Here is a 17,446-nt window from a genome sequence, read left to right as displayed (position 1 = left end):
TTGAAGTCTATAGTATGAATATTTTTATTACCTGTGGGTTTTTCTTCATTTATACAAACTCAGTCTCTAGGTTTGATCATATAAGCTTAGGATAGAGGAAAAGGAACTGTGTATCAATAGAAAAAAACAATTGATCCATTTACTAGTTACGGTCCTATTTACATCATCAATTTCAACACATATCAACATGATTTTGAAATTTACAACAAAAATCGTCCACTTCTTACAGGTAACTTTTGGGATGGGGAACGAAGGCAGAGGTAGACATACAATGGGAAAAAGCTGATGCTTCCTCTTCTTCATAGGCAACTAGGGGGAAGGCAGGGGGTCAGTAAAGGCATGTTTAGGGGAAAGTTGGAGAAGCATCCACACCTGCTCATTATATCAAGTGTCCAGGGACTTTCTAAATAATTCAGGTGCAGTCAGCTCTCTCCAGGGGCAGGTGTTGAGGAGAGTTTCCAGACAAGCATCTCCTCTTGCAAAACTGGAGCAGACCTAGGATCTGATTACTTGAAAAGGGGTCCAGTTAGTAGCCATGGCAACCTCCTTCTTCTGCCTTACAACTTCCCTTGGCCTCAGGTACAACAGCTTCTGGGAAAACACAACTGCGACAGCCCACTGTGGTGGATACAAGTTTTGAAGCCCAGCTGACTGGGTTCTAATCTAGGTTCTGCCCCTTCCTAACTGTGAACTGGGTGATTTACTCTACCTTCTCTGATTCCCAGTTTCTGTACCTCTAAAATAGGGATGACCATTCCCTCATTCAGATTGTTATGGCATCACATGTAAGGCTCCCACTGTAGTGCCTGGTACATAGTGGATATCTCCTAAGAGTGTCCCACCTCATTGACTAGGAAGAGATGTTTGGACCTTAAAGAGCAGTGTCCAGAACTAAGTGAAAGCTATTCTTTAGAAGAAAACTGGTAACAAAGCTAACAGTTATTGAAGGTTTACCACAGGCTGGATATTGTGCTGAGTGCTTTACATATAATCTCACAAAACCCATTTATGCAAAAATGTTATCAAAGTTCTGAGAGATGACACCTTCCCCACATCAAACAGTTAGCAGGTGGTGGGACCAACGTGCAAACCCTATTCCGCCTCTTATCCCAAAAGAGCCCATGCTCTGACCTTCTAGGCCAACAGGTCTCTGGAAGTTATTTTACTGTGCCAGCATTTCATCTCCTGGTGAACAGTCTGGAGATGCTGGAGTGCAGCCTGCCTGAACTTGGACAGACCTCCTTAGATCTGTGGGGTCTGACTGCCCTCTAGTGTCAGAGGAGTTTTAGGGCCAGACAGAATCAAGAGAGTTGCTTTTTTTCTGTGGTAGCGAACCCTCAGATCTGTCTAGTTCGGTGTCCTCCTATTGGCCAAAGGGTTTCTCCTAGGAATGGGGGTAAAAGAGGTGGTAGAGACTGGGAGTTAAGGAGAACTATCTGGGGGTAGAGCAGTAATGCTCAGGTTAAGTTCTGAACTATTGGGTGGGGGAATGCCTCTTATTCCCAGCACAGGGCACGGAATCGGTGCTCACAGAATACTGAATGAAGTTTTACATCTCATTCTCTCTAAAAGGGGAGTGCTGGCTGCTAGAAGAATAGTTATAAAGGTCTTCACTAATTTTTACCAGAAGCACAAGCAGAAAAGACGCTGTAACATTAACCCACCTTCCACTCCAGCAGACTCCAAGGCATGTTCATGTGCGCGGCCAGGTGAGGACAATGACAGCCCTCAGCTGCGAGGCATTGAGCGAAGAGATACTCACACCAGTGTCCCGAGCGGTCCGCAGATCTCAGGAGTCCCCTCCACCTCCACAACTCTGCCGGGTAGTCCATGTGACGAGGTGGTCAGTGAGCACCTGTGTGCACAGCTCCTGGCTGGATAGTGGGGAATTCAAAGACAGGCTTACCAGGTGGCTTATCAGGCCCCAGTCACATGACTACCACTAAAACTAGTGAGATGGGGGAGATCAGCATCCCTCCCCTTGTCGCAGAGACTGAGCAGGGTTACTGCAAAATGGGGGAGAGATGGTTCCGTAAAACAAGGGCTACAGAGCAAACACCACCTATTATAATCTAGTCCTTGGCTGTCCAATTTTCTTTCTATATAAATAATTTTGTAAACGCCCTCATAATGTATGAATATACTGTATTACTCAGACATTATTCTTTACTTTTTATTATCACCGTCATTTCTAAGCAATAAAAAACCTAAACCCAAGTAAACTTGGCTTGACAAATAAAGACATTTGTTGAGGGCCATTTTCCCCCTCGGTGGGGAGGTGGGATCTTCAGGATTGGTTGGTTCAGCAGCCTCTGTTGGCAGGAATTGGTAGCCAGGAAAGGGAAGTAGTAGGGCAGGACCACAGGAAGGATTTCAGACCAAAAACCCCCCTTCCTATGGTGATGACAGGCCAGTAAGTCTCAGAAGACTGCCTGGATAGGGGTCCTTGTGAGGCTACAGCTGCCTCCTGGCCCTTTTGGGAATCTCTTCACTTTTGGTGGACAAAGGAAGCATCTGATGGCCTCCGGTCTCTGCAGAAATGGACAAAGGCTGAGTTGGCTGGCTACATGGGGGGAAGGGTTTGTTGGATAACTAAGCTTTACCTGTATTTCCTGCATTGAATCCATCCCAACCCCAAGCCCTAGGAAGGATGGCTCCTGGAGAGGCTACACTGCATTGCTGTCTGGGATGCACTATCTTCCTGTTTACCCACATGAACTTTGGCCCCAAATTGGTATATTCCCTGCTCCCCAAACCGTTTCATCCCCGCCTCTGACTCTTGCTCCATCAGTCAGTCACCTGCCCCAATGCTCTGTCCTCTCCTTATGCCTACGATTCATCTTTCTCAGGGCCCAGCTCCAGGGCTGCCTCCTCAGTGGTCTTCCTCAAGGGCTCAGCCTTCTTGGGTCACTATTTTCGTTCCATGGGCATTGGTTATCTGGTTGGGAGCTGATTGTGGTATTTGCTGTGCAGTTTCAGGCAGCACTTTGTTTATTGCCTTTTCAGGCAAGCAGTGCAGAACTCCCCACTCAGAGGGAGGGCAGGCAGGGTAACTTGGCCGACCATGTAAGGGTCTGGATGAGAGGTAGCCTGGAGCCAGCCTGGGAACATGTTCCGCATGACACCACCGTTCTTGTGCTCATAAAACATCCTCAGAGGAAAAGAAGAAACATGTAAGCAAGTGCTTACTTCTTTGGGAGGGCCCCCATGAGACAAGAAATCTTTCAACTGCAGACTATCGGGCACCAGGGGCCTTAAGAAAAGCAGCCGGATATGGTTGGGGGAAGGAGCTGGAGCTGGCAGGATCATCTGAAGGGAACTAAGGATGCCAGCAGGGATCACAGCTGTCCCAGCGGATGCCGCGTGGACCCAGCACAGGAGCGCACGCTCGTGTCACACACACCCACTAACTGCAGACCACCACCTTGTTTTCAGTCCTGAAGATCGTGGGGCTTCATCTCACATTTTCCTTTCCTCTCAGTCCGAGTGCTCCCCTGGGGATCTCCTGTGCTGCTTCCACCGACACAGGAGGCAGACAGCCTCCCTCCCCAGCCAACTTCAGAGAAGAGACTGCCTAAGAGTGGGGTGTGAGGGCCACAAAAAGGGAAAAGGAGGAGGGTAACAACAAGGGAGGAAGAAAACTTTACTCATGCACACAGGCTTTTTCCTAAGAACTTTATTTCTCAAAAAGAGGGGAAGAATCCAAAGTATTAAAATAATCCTGTAATTTTTGTTTTGCAGGGAAAGGATAGGATGACGAAATAATTCATACAAAAATTTCAAGCACAATGGCTGTGGGTACTTCATCCTGAAACTCGCACCTCTTGTCCACAGTTCCGGGTTCCAACCTCGTCACAGGTAGTACCAAACTCCTGGATCTGGAGAAGCTGTTAGCAACTGAAATGTTTATTTATATTTACTCTACAAATAAATACAGAAGGTCAATCTTCCCAGTGTGAACAATTCAGTCCATTTTTGTGATCGTTTCTGAAGAGAATGCTGAAAAGAAGAGCTGCCCCTCTTCTAAGTTCCAAACCTTTCCTTTTCAAAGGTGACTAAGAGTGTGAAAGAAATGAAATGTGGAAAGACTTATTTGGTACGATGGGCTCTTGTCACAACCAAACATCAAGAGAGACTACTTCATTGAGGCGATAAAAGGTAAAAAGCGACCATGATTTCTCCGTTGCCTTTTATGTGGGGAAACTGCACCTTTCTGTTTCTATCACTGAAGAGAACTGAACTATGTGAAGCAAAGTCTCTATCCACAGCAATTATTTTTTAACTTGAAAAGAAAAGAATAGGAAAAAAAAAAAGAAAAGGGTGAGTGGGAACCGAAGCCGTAGCCCAGGCCGATGTGGCCACACAGCCCAGGAGCGTCGAGGTGCACTTTCCTACCGGCAGACCCTTCCAGGAAGTGGGAGACAAGACATGGCTCCTCCAGAGACTCTCAAGGTGAGCTGAACTGTGAAGACCCTTTGGAATACTCCTGGCTCTCCGCTGAGTGCTCTCAGTTGGTATTTCTCTGAGGAACAGGGAGGTTCTCGTGAAGATACTTCAAGCTTCCGTGCTCTGAGAAGTCTGAGACCACGTGGTCCTGCCCTCGCAGCAGCCACTTGGTAGTTAGCAGTCCCTCGAGTCCCACTGGGCCCCGGGCATGGATTCGCGATGTGCTGATTCCCACCTCAGCTCCTGCGGAAAAGCACGGTGAGGACGTGGCTTCCCCAGCCCCTGCTTCCTGTCTGCCCATCAGGACTGCAGCTCCTTCTTCTCTCCCTGCCCGCTCCTCCCCGGGTGAGCTGGACTTCACTGTCTCCAGAAACATGTTCTCTGGTCACTATAAGTCACGATCAGTCCCCTTCTTCTAATGAAACACAGTGTGTTGGCCTCTCTTTTGACAATACTTGAAGTGTTACCTCCGATGTCTGTCTTGTGTACCCTCACCTGATATCTGGGTATGTTTTGAGGTGTAAACAGTATAGAGGTTTCATCTTTCCAAGAGTCCCTTAAACCCTAGACAGTAAGGGACATGCTCCAGGCATTCCCCAGAACACTGAGCTCCTAGGTGCACTCATTAGACACTGAATTAGGTACTGACTACACAGAAGGGTGCTGTTCACTTCCCTCCCTCTTGCTTCTGCTGCAGACACAGGGCCTCGGGAGCTTCCTGAGCCTCGCCTGGTGTGCTGCACCACATGCAGTGGAGGCAGGGTTCCCTTGTTCACCACAACTTCACTGAGCAGGTACTGGGCTAGGCCCTGGGGATGAAGTGGCAGATGATGGATGCAATTCGTGGAGCTTGTGTCCTTGTGGGCAAGGTAGCCAAAGAACAGTTCAACAAATAATTGTGTGTGGTGATGAGATGCAATGAAAAGCGCCAGGACAGAGAATGTGTGGGCAGAGGGAGGCTCCCTGACGAGGTGCCTTTTGCTGAAACCTGGACAAGGAGAAAGGGCCGGCCAGGGCAGGAGCAGTAGAGAGGTGCTGCGGGCAGGGAAGATCAGGGCATAGACTCTCGTGGGACTGTGCCTGGGGTCATGGTTGGCAAGGAGAGTCTTCAACTACTGTCTTCAAATTCTGGTTTAATAATGTGAAACCACACGACTCTGGGCACGCTGCCTAACCATCTCTTGCTTCAGTTTTTCCACTCGGAAAAGCAGGAAAATAATAGAGTCCATTATGTGGAACTAAGTGAGATAATGCATGTGATGCACTCAGCACAGTGCTGGGAATAGAGTGAGTGCTCAATAAATACTGTCACCATTATTAATGCATTTCACAGGAATTTAACTCAACCAGAGCCTGAGCTTCTGCTCTGAGTGGGTGATGAGAAGACAACGAGTGGTCTTTGCCCCTCCCCCTCCTCGGACTTCCACTAAAAGCTGGGCACTTCAGCCCCTGCGAGTATGCTGCTACTTCCTCCTCAAAAACGCGGGATACGAAGATCAGTGCAAGTGATGTGATAATTAAGTCAAAATCCCAACTTAACAGAAAGGGAACTAAAAATAAAGTGTCCAATGACTAAGAATAACTGAGCAAAGTTCCCCTTTGATAACCTTAAACAATTCACTGAGAACTAGTTCTCTAGGCAGATCATTGATTCAAAAGTTCAGAGGGATTAAAATATTTTAAGTAGTTGAAATAATTCTCAGACCTGCCATAATCACCTTTTTGGAGCTCTGCATAATGGCACCCCGGAAAACCAGAGACTGTCTAAAGAATCCTTGTATTACTAGGGGGTGGAGGTTTTTTCTTTTAATGGAGGTACTGGGGATCGAACCCATGACTTCATGCATGGTAAGCATGTGCTCTACCACTGAGCTATACCCCAGCCCTGCCAGGGGATGGAGATTTTATCACTAATAATGGAAAGGGCGAAGGGTGTCTTTCTGAAGGTTTTTATTTCAAAGTCTGCTTCAGAGGTCAACCTTGAACCTCTGGGCTGACATGTTTGTTTCTGACGCTGACACTCTAACCAGCATAGGTATTAACGCCTTCTTTTGTCCTGTTTGGACAAAACAGGGGGAACTCCTAGCTCTGAGGCAATCTGGCTGTGTCTCTCTGAAGGAGTAAGCCTGCAGCGGCAGTGCTCTCATGGGACCTTGGCATGCACACCTGTCACAACCCCCGCATGTAGACATGCTGTGGTCTGTTATACATGGTGGGAGCCAGCCAGGCTCCGGACTCGCACAGGCTTGGGTCTGAACGCCCGCTGCGTGACTTTGGGCAAGTTGCTTCATTTCTTTGAATCTCAGTTTCCTCAAGCATGAAAAAGGAAACACAAGTACTACCTTCTCAACCTGAGAAATGCCTAGGACACAGGACTCCTATCAGCTCACGGCAGCTGTAATTCCTCCCTCTCGTGCACCCACCTCCTACGGTCTGTCTCCATTATCTGGATCACACCTGTGACTGAGAGGGGAGGTGTCTCCTCCACCCTCACCATGCTCCTTGGGTCACACAGTGAGTCCCAAGGGACTCCTTTCTTCCACAGCCAGACTCCTTCTTACCCAGTCCGAAGCGGTAGCCATCAGAGAAGCGAGTGCTGGCGTTCCAGAACACGCAGGCACTATCTACGTGCTGGAGGAAGAACTCTGCTGTCTTCTCTGCAGGATAAAAGGAAGAAATTGAGTCAGGATGGGCCATGGAGAATACCCTGCTTCCAGCCACTCAACGGGGCCTGACGAGGGCAGGGACCAGGCCCCTGAGGTGCTTCCCTGAGTATTAAACACAGAGACTTGTGAAAAATCTAAAAAATAAGGCAAACCTGCTTCATCAGTCATGCTGTCAAAGAAGCAGCTACCTGGGAAAGACTGGGTTGGAATCCAGATCTCCCTGCAGACTGCCATGGCCTGGCTACACTATCTATACGTTCTGAGCCAAATGCCTAAGTCTTAAGTCCAACTCCACACCCACCAGCCGTGACTGCGGGTGGGTTTCTGGACCTCTCTGCACCTGAGTACAATGGGGACTGACAATTACACCCAGCTCACGGGCTTGCGGAGAGGATAAACGAACTGACAGCCACGGGGCCCTCACCCAGAGCCTAGCAGATGGCTAGTGCTCAGAACTGTTAGCTGTTACTAGCATTATAAGATACTATAATATGCTGTGATTCCCCTGACTGGCAGTTCCCTGATGGCCACACTGGTCCTTTACCACTGGGCCTCTGGTGCCTGACCCCCAGGTGTGTCTCTTGGTGCACCCCTGTGGAGGGAAATGAGTGACTGTGTGGAGTTGGTTTTGCTCTAAACTAGTCAGTTCTGCGCTTAGCCTCCTGAACCTTGGTTTCCTCAGCTGTAAAATGGGTTTACTGCAACAGCCTGGAAAGACAGTTGCATGGATTAAATGGCAAGGCCTCTGATACAGAGTCAGCCGTGTTTAAAGGGGAGCTAATTACCTCTTTCCTGCTTCCTCCCACAGGAAAGGCCACTGTGACAACACAACGAGGTAACAGATGTAAAAGCACCCAGCAAACCAGCAAATGCCACCAACACCAGACATCATCATCATCCACCCCGATCATGTTTTTCTGCAGGCCAAGAGGGGCCGAGGGGAGCAGGGCCACCTGGGAGATCGAGGCATACAAGGCAGGCACGGTGCGCCGGAGGCCTCTGCACACTGACCATTCTCTGTGACGATGACGTCCGTGTGGGAGCTGCCATACTTGTGGATGTGGTCGATGGCCTCTTGCACGCTGTCCACCACTTCAATGCACAGTTCCAGGTCCCCGTACTCCGTTCGGAGGGACTTCACTTCGGAAGGGCTGAAGGTCAGATAGGAGGCAAACTTGGGGCCTGCATGAATCTTCACCTGGAACAGGGCAAGTCCAGAGGCAACAACGTAAACAGCAGAAATAAGCAAGCACACGCCCCTCCCTCTGGGATCCAACAGCAAGATGAGCCTGAAGACGATGAGCTCAGGGGTTCCTCTCACCTGGAAACTAAGCTCGTCCCTGCTTCCTTTTAGAGGCAGGCTCCCACCCTCCAGGATGCTCTGCTTTGGAAAATGCTGGCGGCCACTTGCCAGCAACGGGCCCCCAGTAAAGCTGGGAGCAGGGATTTAAGCAGGAAGCCTTTGAATGTGAAGAATGTGCAAGGCATTTAATGGGATATCGACATAAGCTCTTGACTACTGGCATTTACTAAAAAGAACACGTGACTATAAAAATCCCATTCCCTGCGTGTGGACTTAGGCACTGGACTCAGACAGAAAGAAGGCACGAATACACTTCCACACCCTTTGCCCCGGGGTGGCGGGGGAAGAAGCTTTAGAGGAAAACAGCACTTGGGTGGTAACCACTTCAAACTGGTTACTTGTCAGATTTCTGACTCTGTTGGTCTGGCCCCATTTCTAGGTTCAGCTCAGGTCCAGACGCTGGGGCTAATCCTGCTCCTGGCTGGAGGAATTTAAGGATCCTGAGGCTGCTCAAGAGGGCCCCAGTCCATCACAAGTGTGATCCCATTTAGGGCTTGTTCTGAGGCCTCCCCAGGGCAGTGTTCATGCCTTGAGTCTTTGGGACCAAGCTCTTGCCTTGGCTTGAGTCACAACAAGTGGTGTCTATCCTGTCCTTGTCACTCAGCGGCCCGGCATGCTTTCCTACCTGGGACTCCACTTCCTCCAGGCCTGGGATCCAGCCATGCTCCAGGGACCGGAACCCCACCCCTGCGTGAGTCGCCCTGCTGGCTTACTTGCTGCACTTCCAAGGTGTTGCACGAAGTATACGTGCTGGCTTGTTCTGACTTGAGGAATCTCAAGGTTATCTTCAGGATGACTGAGGATACTGTAGGTTTGTCTGAATCAGGCCTGGGGGTTTTATTCCTGGATACAGGAGAGCATTCCTCTTGTCCAGTCCAGTCTAGTGTGGTGCCTGGCATACGTAAGTGCTCAAATAGGCCACTATTGTGAAGTAAGGCCCCAAACATGAGTGATCAGGCGATCTAACTCCCTTGTAATGTGTGGGGTGCATCTTCATTTTCAAAATTGTCCTTTCAGGTTCTCACTGGGATCATGCCACATTTATAAATTGACTGAAGCCTTCCTTTCCAGCAAAAGGATGGAAGGGAAGAGGCCCATGCTCGGGGTCAAAGCAACCAAGGCTGGGAGTCACTTTCTCTACTATTGCGCTAGTTTACATAATTCTGGAAGGGTGCCAAGACATCAGAGATTAAAGCTTAAAATGCATCCTGACAGAAAATTTCAAACATCAATGTTTGAAATTGGCTGTTTATGACTTTAGTGACATGATAAGAAAATAACCCAGAGAGGACATTATACAAGTTGCTGACTCTCAAATACCACTGTATGAAGCATATTAACACTAGTAATTGAAGACATTTGTGGAGGGGCGGATACATATAAATTTTTGGTTTGAAAACATTTCTGTACAATCTTTTCAAATCAAATCCAAACAGGAATGTGTGTTCAGAAACATAAACTTTATGCCACCGGAATAAAAAGGGTGGCTGCAGGAAAGAGTCCATTCAGCGGGCTGCCACCTAACCTGCCTTATCTCCGAACCCTCTTGGCACTTAACACACTCCAGTTTGGAGTGAAGCTGTTCGTGTTCCACCTACCAGACCACATAGTCGTGTCATACCCGCTCTGTGTTCTCAGCACAGAACTCTGCACATGGCAGATGCTCAGAAACACTGCTTCTCCAGTCGCCTTAAATGCTACGGCAGCTGCTCCCCGTCTAACCCCACAGGCTTCCACACCTCAGAGGGGAAGACAGAAGCGACGGGCTTGTCGTACCTGCTCCACCCTCAGCATGTCAATGATCTGGTCAAATAACGGTGTTCTCAGCAGATCTCGGTGGATTAACAGAGTCTCCAAAGCATTGCAGGCAGCTGGATATTCACACTTAGAGTCTCTGACTGAAAGGGGAGGACAAAGAATGGTTTCTACTGACATGATCTGGAGTCACAAAGGACACAACAAGTATTTTGCCTGCATACAAACGGGACCCCATCCAGCTCACCTAGTCTGGTGGCCTTATCGACACTGGATTCTGAATCCACGTACATGTGGCAGATCCCTTCACTGTGCCCCATCACTGGAATGCCCTTAGCAGCTTTCTGGATGTCTCTGACCAGCTGGGAGGAGCCGCGTGGGATGATCAGGTCTATCATTTTGTCTAGGCGGCAAAGATCTTCCACTTCTTCTCTGGTATTCACCTGAACAGGCAGAGAATAAAAAGATAAAGATGACATCTCCTGACCACACAAGAACTGAAGGAGCAGCATCCCTTTTACAGAAAAATGTTTCTACTTCCTGAGAAATAAGTGGTGCTGTGAAAACTTACTCCAAATACAAGATTAAGTTCCCCATCATGGGAACAGAAAAGCTGTCCAGCAAATGCTTATCAAACCCTGCACATTAGGTGCCGTGCTCTGCATTACGAAACACGCAGGACAGGGTCCCTACCCAAAGGGCTCAGAGTCTGGTAAGGAAGACAGGACTAGGACACCACCAGCCATAACACAGGTCAGATCATTTTACAAATGCAATAAGAGGCACAAAGTGCTATCTCTGGAAGTCAGAGGAGGCGCAGAGAATGCCAGGCAATGAGGATCACGCAAGGAAGCGGCAGCTCCGTTGGGTCTCTAATCACAGCTGGGTCTTGCTAAGGAGTCACTGTTCCCCATGACTTCCGCTGATACCTCTACTCCGGGATGCTTGCTGAACTGACTAACGTGCCGTGTTAGAACACTGAGACTATGCGCACGTTCCCTCTCGTCTTGATTTTTAATTTTCCCCCATGTGGTCATGTTACTAACAATAGAAATACAAATATACATGTACAGGAAGGGTCACAGTCACTTGAATCTGCATAGCCTCAAACTGGAAACAACCCAAATGTCCCTCATAGAAGAAAAGATAAGCTGTAGTATGTGCATGTAAATGGAACACTACATGGTGAAAAAAAAGAGAAAGACATAAGAACAGACATAATGAACAAAAGAAACTCAAGATAAAACAGTGCATTCTGAATGACTTCATTTATATGAAGTTCAAGAACAGGCAAAAGAAAATGAATATGAAAGAAGTAAAAGAAGCAGTTACCTGGGGGTGGGGGTGGGGCACGCTGACGGGGAAGGTCCCCAGGGAGCCTCTGGGGTGTTGGAAATTTCTGTACCTTGATACGGCAGGCGGTTGTGTGTGTGTGCGCGTGCGCATGTGTGGACCCAACCACAGAGTTGTTTGCGGAAGATTAGGATACTTTACTGCATGTATGTGAAGGAGAAGGAGGAAACTTGTTGAATTAAACTAGGATGTGGTGCAGCTGGGACTTGAACCCCTAAAGTCTGTGCTCTTTCCAACATGTTGCTGTAAGAATAACCTAGCTTCTCGTCAGCGAGCAAGTAACGCGGCAGGTCTGTAGCACTCTCTCAGCAGCCAACAGCATCCTGCAATGTTGGAGCGAGTGGGCCTCAAGGGAAAAAGGGAAGCACGTGAAGTCAGCCTAGCTCCAAAACTAAGCTCTACCGCAGACTGCGATTTTGGGTGAGTTACTTCATCAATGAGCCTATTCTTCTCCTATCCATAAAGTGGACTTAATAACTAATGGTATGTTTCTCATAGAGTTGTTGTGAGGATTAAATGAGACAATGGATGAAAGTGCTTCGACCATAGTAGGTGCTCAACAAAACTACCTAGTAGTTCAAAAGCTCCACTGGACAGTTGAGGAGAGTGAAATGATGGTTAGAATAATGACCACAACAATAGCAGTGTTAACAGTGTGACCTCATGCTTATTAGCTGCATGGCAACCCTTCATACAACGTATCTCATCTGATTCGGCCTAAATCACTGCCAGGGAGCAGAACCCAGGCCTCACACTCTGGGACTGGTATCCTGCTGCCTGTGACCTAAAGAATAAAGGGATGGCAGGCATTCTTGTAAATCAACAGTGTGAGGACACAGCTGTATGAGGGGACTTTCTGAGCCACTCAAGACCCACCTGGCCAAGGTAGCCCAGGCAATGTCCACCGTCAGCAGGCACACAGGACCTGCTGCTGCTCTAACCCAGCCTGCCTGCACCAGTGGCTTGGCCTTCCATGGCCCATTCCCAGGAACCTACCAGCTGTACAGCCTCCTTGACTCCATGGATCGAGAGGGCCTCCTGGGTCAGGAGGTGAAGAATCCGGTTGCTGTGTGAAGCCTCCTTCCCTCCTTTGAGTAACAGGCCATTACCACTTGCAATAGCCAAGGCTGCCACCTGCAGATCAAAGAGGGGAGCAGTGAACCAAAGGGAAAAAGCAGCAATAGAAACGAGAACATTAGCAATCACTGAGCACATATTCTGTGCCCAGCACTGTGTTAAACACCTAATCTTCACACCATTCCAGTGAATTAAGTACCTGTTTCATCCCCTGCTTTACAGATAAGGACACTGAAGCCCAGAGAGGTTGGTGACAGTCACACAGCTTATAAATGGCAGGGCTGGGAGCCTTGACTTCAGTCCCAAAGCACTGGATCCCAGGAACTACACTATACAGCCGCCTTAGCATCATTACAGAGCCACCCAAGTTAGGTGGCCAGCATCACATGACCCCCCCTGACTCAAGTGCTGCTCCACCTGACTCAGGCTGCAGTGGGGCAGCATCTCTGACCATGTCCCACCCTGGCCCCGTCACTGTCCCGAGAGCTCTGAATGCCTGGTGCTGAGAACCTGGAGGGGACTGGAGCTCCTGCCAGCCCCCGGACAGCTGCGGCCGAGGCTGCTGGGAAGAAGTACAAGTCCTGTCTGGGGAGGTGACGTAGGAGGAGCCCTCTCAGAGCAAGGAGCTCATGACACTGACCCGATCATCTGAGGCCTGAGGCAGAACTCCCTGAATGCTCTCGGGATGAATGAAAATCTTACTGTTTTTGTAATGTAGTCAAAGAAACTTTATAAAAAAAAATCTAGCATGAACATGTACTCTCCGTTAAGATTAGCAGGTTCTTAATCCTTTTTTGTTTGTTTTTGTTGCTCATGAACCCCTTACAAAAATTATGTAAACTTTTTCCAGATACATGCACAAACACACAGAATTCTGTATATAACTTTTAGGATTCATGGATTCTGGAATGCCATCCAAGGTTAAGATCCCAGGTGAGGAACCTCAGCTATAACTGGCTAAAGAGGAAACCTTTTCCCTCGAGAAGTATCCACTAGTACAGATAAAGCGAGGCAGCGAACGTCACGGACCTGGCCTGCAGAGACTTGGGATCCCTCTCTACCAGCTGAGGGGAATCCTGCAGTTATCTCTGGGGCATCTCTGTGAGACAGGTACGTAGCCAGAAGGGGGCAGTGTGACAGGACCAGCCAGGTGCCGAGGACAGACCCCTGATGGTATGGGAGTCCCTTGGTGGACCAGCTGCTTTTAGGACATGTTAAGGAGCATCCTCCACTGAGCATGTGGGACTCCCAAGGACACTTGATGCCCTACCGACAAGAGTACTGATTTTTTGTTTGTTTTTAAATAGAACCTCTCTGAGACTCTGGGGCTAGTGAAAAGAAAGAACTGCTATCATCCTACTGGACAGTCCAGTGGGGAACCGGTTCCAGATTTCCAGGAGGGAGTTTAGGGCAACAAGCAAGGCCACCCTCTACCACCACAGCATGGCTGCTTGGTAAGACCTTTGTTACACAGTTTCTCCACATTAGCCTGTGATTCATCAGATTTCTTAATGGGGGTTGTGTGCTAGTTTCCATTAAGTACTGAAAGTTCTTTTTTCTAAGAGATGTACCTACAGGAACCTAAAGGAAGCCATCTGTGACATGGATAATACTTGGGTCTTCTTCACATGGGCAAAACCAGTTACAAGATGAACGAGCCTGCAGGAGGCTAGCAGGGATTCTGTGGGCGGGGAACAAAGTGCTCCAGAGAACTAAGGTATCTGGAAACATGCTCCCGCATCATGGCATGAGAGGTTCATCTGGGCTCAAGGCCCAGATCCATCCTTGTTAAGTGTGACAGGAATATTACCTCCCATAAGCTTCAGTTTCTTCAACTGTAAAATGGACATATGAATACTACCTACTTTAGAATTACTGAAGGAATCAATAAAATAATCTTTGGGGAAAAAAAGGTAAGAGTTTCTAAAAGAAAGGAAGAGAAGGAAGAAGAGAAGGGAAGGAGGAAGGAAAATATCTTTGGGAGATTTATCTTGAGTCCTAAAAAGATGCTCTTCCTCCAATTCCCCCACCCCAATGGCAGGCACTGTTCACATACCTGGGGCAGACAGTCAGGGCGAGACTCAAAGATGACCAGCAGAACTCCAATTGGGACAGTCACTTGTTCTAGTTCCAAGTTTTTGGCAATTCGGGTCCGGCGCAGAACACGCCCCACGCTGTCCTGTGACGAGGCCGCGATCTGCCGCAGACCGATGGCCAGGCTGTTCAGTTTAGACGTGGAGAGGCTCAAGCGTTTCAGCAGAGGAGCTGCAAGTCGCCCTGAAGAGGAGTGAAGAAGACACGATGAAGCAGGAGACCTGGGCAGGCTATGGCTGTTTTACTGAACATGTGGCTGCATTAGGAACAGACAAGGAACTTAGGGGGTCCTAGGGAGACAACGACATGCTATTTACACAGCTTTCCTGGGAGTGGAGGGGAACAGTCTGGCAGTATACAGTCATCATATAAAGGTGTGGACACTCACACCCTTTGTGCCAACGATTTCAGTTCCAGAAATGTATCATTTGCATGAGCAAACTTGCATGTAATCATCACTTTTTTATAACAGTGGGAAACTGGATTCCACCTACGTATTCGGACAATGGGCTACAATGAAGTTATTATAAATAACACTTACATTTACTGATATGGAAAGCTGTCCAGGATACAGTCTGTGAAAACAGCAAACTACAAAACAGTATGTATACAATTCTATTTATCAAACACTGCATATATACATGTGCACAGGGATGTTGAAAAGCATCAAGAATGGTGATGATCTCTACCTATCTTTTGTATTATTTTAATTTTTTATAATGAGTGAATTATTTTTTAATTGGGAACAACAAAGATGTCTTCTTTTGAAATAAAGATTTAAATAGAATTATGGTAAGTTCACATACAGAATTTTCTTTAAGTTTAATATAACAGTATGCATGGTGTGATTATGATTACCTCTCACCACACACACACACTCACATATATACATGTACAGTATATGAACAGGTACATATACTCAGGAAAACCATTTGGAATCATATCACAAATCATTACCAGGGTTACTGTTGAATATAATTATGGAAAATTTCCTCTTCTTTTTTATAGTCATAACCACCAAGATAAGATAAAGATTTCTACTTCAGAGGGGAGGAACCAACCTTGTATTAAGAAAAAACTAAACTATTGTTCTATCAACTGATTACATCAATTTATTTTCTTCATTTCTCCTCACGTGTTAAAAACTGTTTTAATGATAGTGCATGTTAAATATTATACCCCAGTTTTTCACTTCAGAATGCATGTACATTTTCCATGCTGCAAAATTATTTTAATTACTACTAAATATTCCATCGAGTTGATAGTTTAAGGCACATGACTGCACCTATATTATTACTCAGGGTGTTTCCAGTTTTCAATGGGATAATCTTGCTCTACAAATCTTTACATTTAGAGCTGTTTTTTCCTCTTGAAATATTTTCTCAGGATACATTTCCTGAAATGGGTGCACCGAGTCAGAGATGATTACCATGCTCATTTATACCCAAGACTCTGTTCTTAAGTCACCATGTGTCCTTGAGGATTTCCAGAGAGAACTGGGACGAGAAGTCAGAGCTCTGCCAACAGCTAGGTGTGTAACCTTGAGCAACAGCTTTAATCTCTGTGGGTCTTAATTCCTTTATTTTAGAGAATTGGATGGATAAAATGTCAATAAAGATTTCTTTCATTTCTGAAAATTTATTTTATGGCTTTACCAATACTGTGAAAATTCAAAAGACCAGATGTAAAATCTAAAGGACTTTTTAGAGCAATGGTTCAAAAATGTTTTAAGGAATGAAAACAATGTTGATGAGCCCTGCAAGGTTTCTCCGAAGGGAATACCACAAATTTTGATGTTTTATTTGAGACACATTTATTCAAGAGAAAAGGAAATTTAAAAACTCCCTAAAATCAACCTCCATTATTTTGGGTGGAAAAGACAGAGAATTAAGAAAAAGGAAAGAGTGAGGGCTCACCAGACTACATACTCAGTTGCCTGCAATGTGAGGTCAGCCATCTCCCTTACTCCACCAGTAGCACCTGGAGGGCATTCCTGGATGGCGGCCTACACCCTGGTTAAGGAACCAGGAGATAAGCTATCTCTCATCACAGGCTGCACAAACTACTTCTACGACTATCTGATATGCACTGTCCATCTGGGTTTGACTCCCAGATCTGTCACTGGCCATATGATTTTAGGCACATGACAACTTCTCTGTACTTCAGTTTTCTCCTCTGTAAAATAGGGATAATAAATAGCAGGCACCTTGCAGGTACTAAGTTGTAAAGACAAAATGAGACTGGCTGTTAATCCCTTAGTCCAAATGCCTAGCAACACAGAAAGACCTCAGTAAATGTTAGCTGCTATTAATGTCTAAAATAGTGAGGTCCTCAATCTTTCTTTTTCAGTCTGTTTTAAAAACTTTTCTATTTTAAAAATGCTTTCATTATTTTTTAACTTTATTTTTGGGGGAGTAATTAGGTTTATTCATTTATTTGTTTTTAATGGAGGTGCTGGGGATTGAACCCAGAATCTTGTGCATGCTAAGCAGGCACTCTTACCACTGAGTTATACCCTCCCCTCTCTTTTTTTTTTCCTTGAAACTGCCATGGTAGCCATAGCTGGCGACCTGAGGGGAATGGAAAAAGCCCTTGGGGGTGGGTGGTGGGGTGTACTAGAGTATCTAGGAAAGGGGATGGAGGGAGGTGTGTGGTTGGAAAAATCCCAATGAACACCAGCCACCAACCCTCA

General features: G+C 47.0%; 1 protein-coding gene and 1 non-coding gene across 11 annotated transcripts in view; both read right to left on the bottom strand.

Annotated features, from left to right (window-relative positions):
- Window positions 1–17,446, bottom strand: part of ALDH18A1 (aldehyde dehydrogenase 18 family member A1) — a 64,747-nt gene that overhangs the window by 22,624 nt on the left and 24,677 nt on the right. For 6 of the 10 annotated variants that reach the window (XM_032491275.1, XM_032491274.1, XM_032491273.1 and 3 more), the window contains 7 exons: window positions 14,717–14,937; window positions 12,580–12,717; window positions 10,478–10,673; window positions 10,252–10,373; window positions 8,124–8,310; window positions 7,008–7,103; window positions 1,763–1,874 (listed from right to left, as the gene is read on the bottom strand). In XM_032491275.1, coding sequence (XP_032347166.1) covers window positions 1,763–1,874; window positions 7,008–7,103; window positions 8,124–8,310; window positions 10,252–10,373; window positions 10,478–10,673; window positions 12,580–12,717; window positions 14,717–14,937 — 1,072 coding nt within the window. Of the gene's footprint in view, window positions 1–1,762; window positions 1,875–3,660; window positions 4,690–7,007; window positions 7,104–8,123; window positions 8,311–10,251; window positions 10,374–10,477; window positions 10,674–12,579; window positions 12,718–14,716; window positions 14,938–17,446 lie in introns of those variants that run through there. The other 4 variants (XM_032491279.1, XM_032491280.1, XM_032491281.1 and 1 more) reach the window with 1 other exon arrangement.
- TRNAG-ACC lies at window positions 6,257–6,328 on the bottom strand. The gene has a single exon. It is a non-coding gene; the product is annotated as a tRNA-Gly (tRNA).

This window comes from Camelus ferus, chromosome 11 (genome assembly GCF_009834535.1).
Source record: "Camelus ferus isolate YT-003-E chromosome 11, BCGSAC_Cfer_1.0, whole genome shotgun sequence".
Classification (NCBI taxonomy): Eukaryota; Metazoa; Chordata; class Mammalia; order Artiodactyla; family Camelidae; genus Camelus; species Camelus ferus.
Note: the sequence above shows the minus strand (reverse complement) of the source record. Positions and strands in the feature narration are given on the sequence as shown.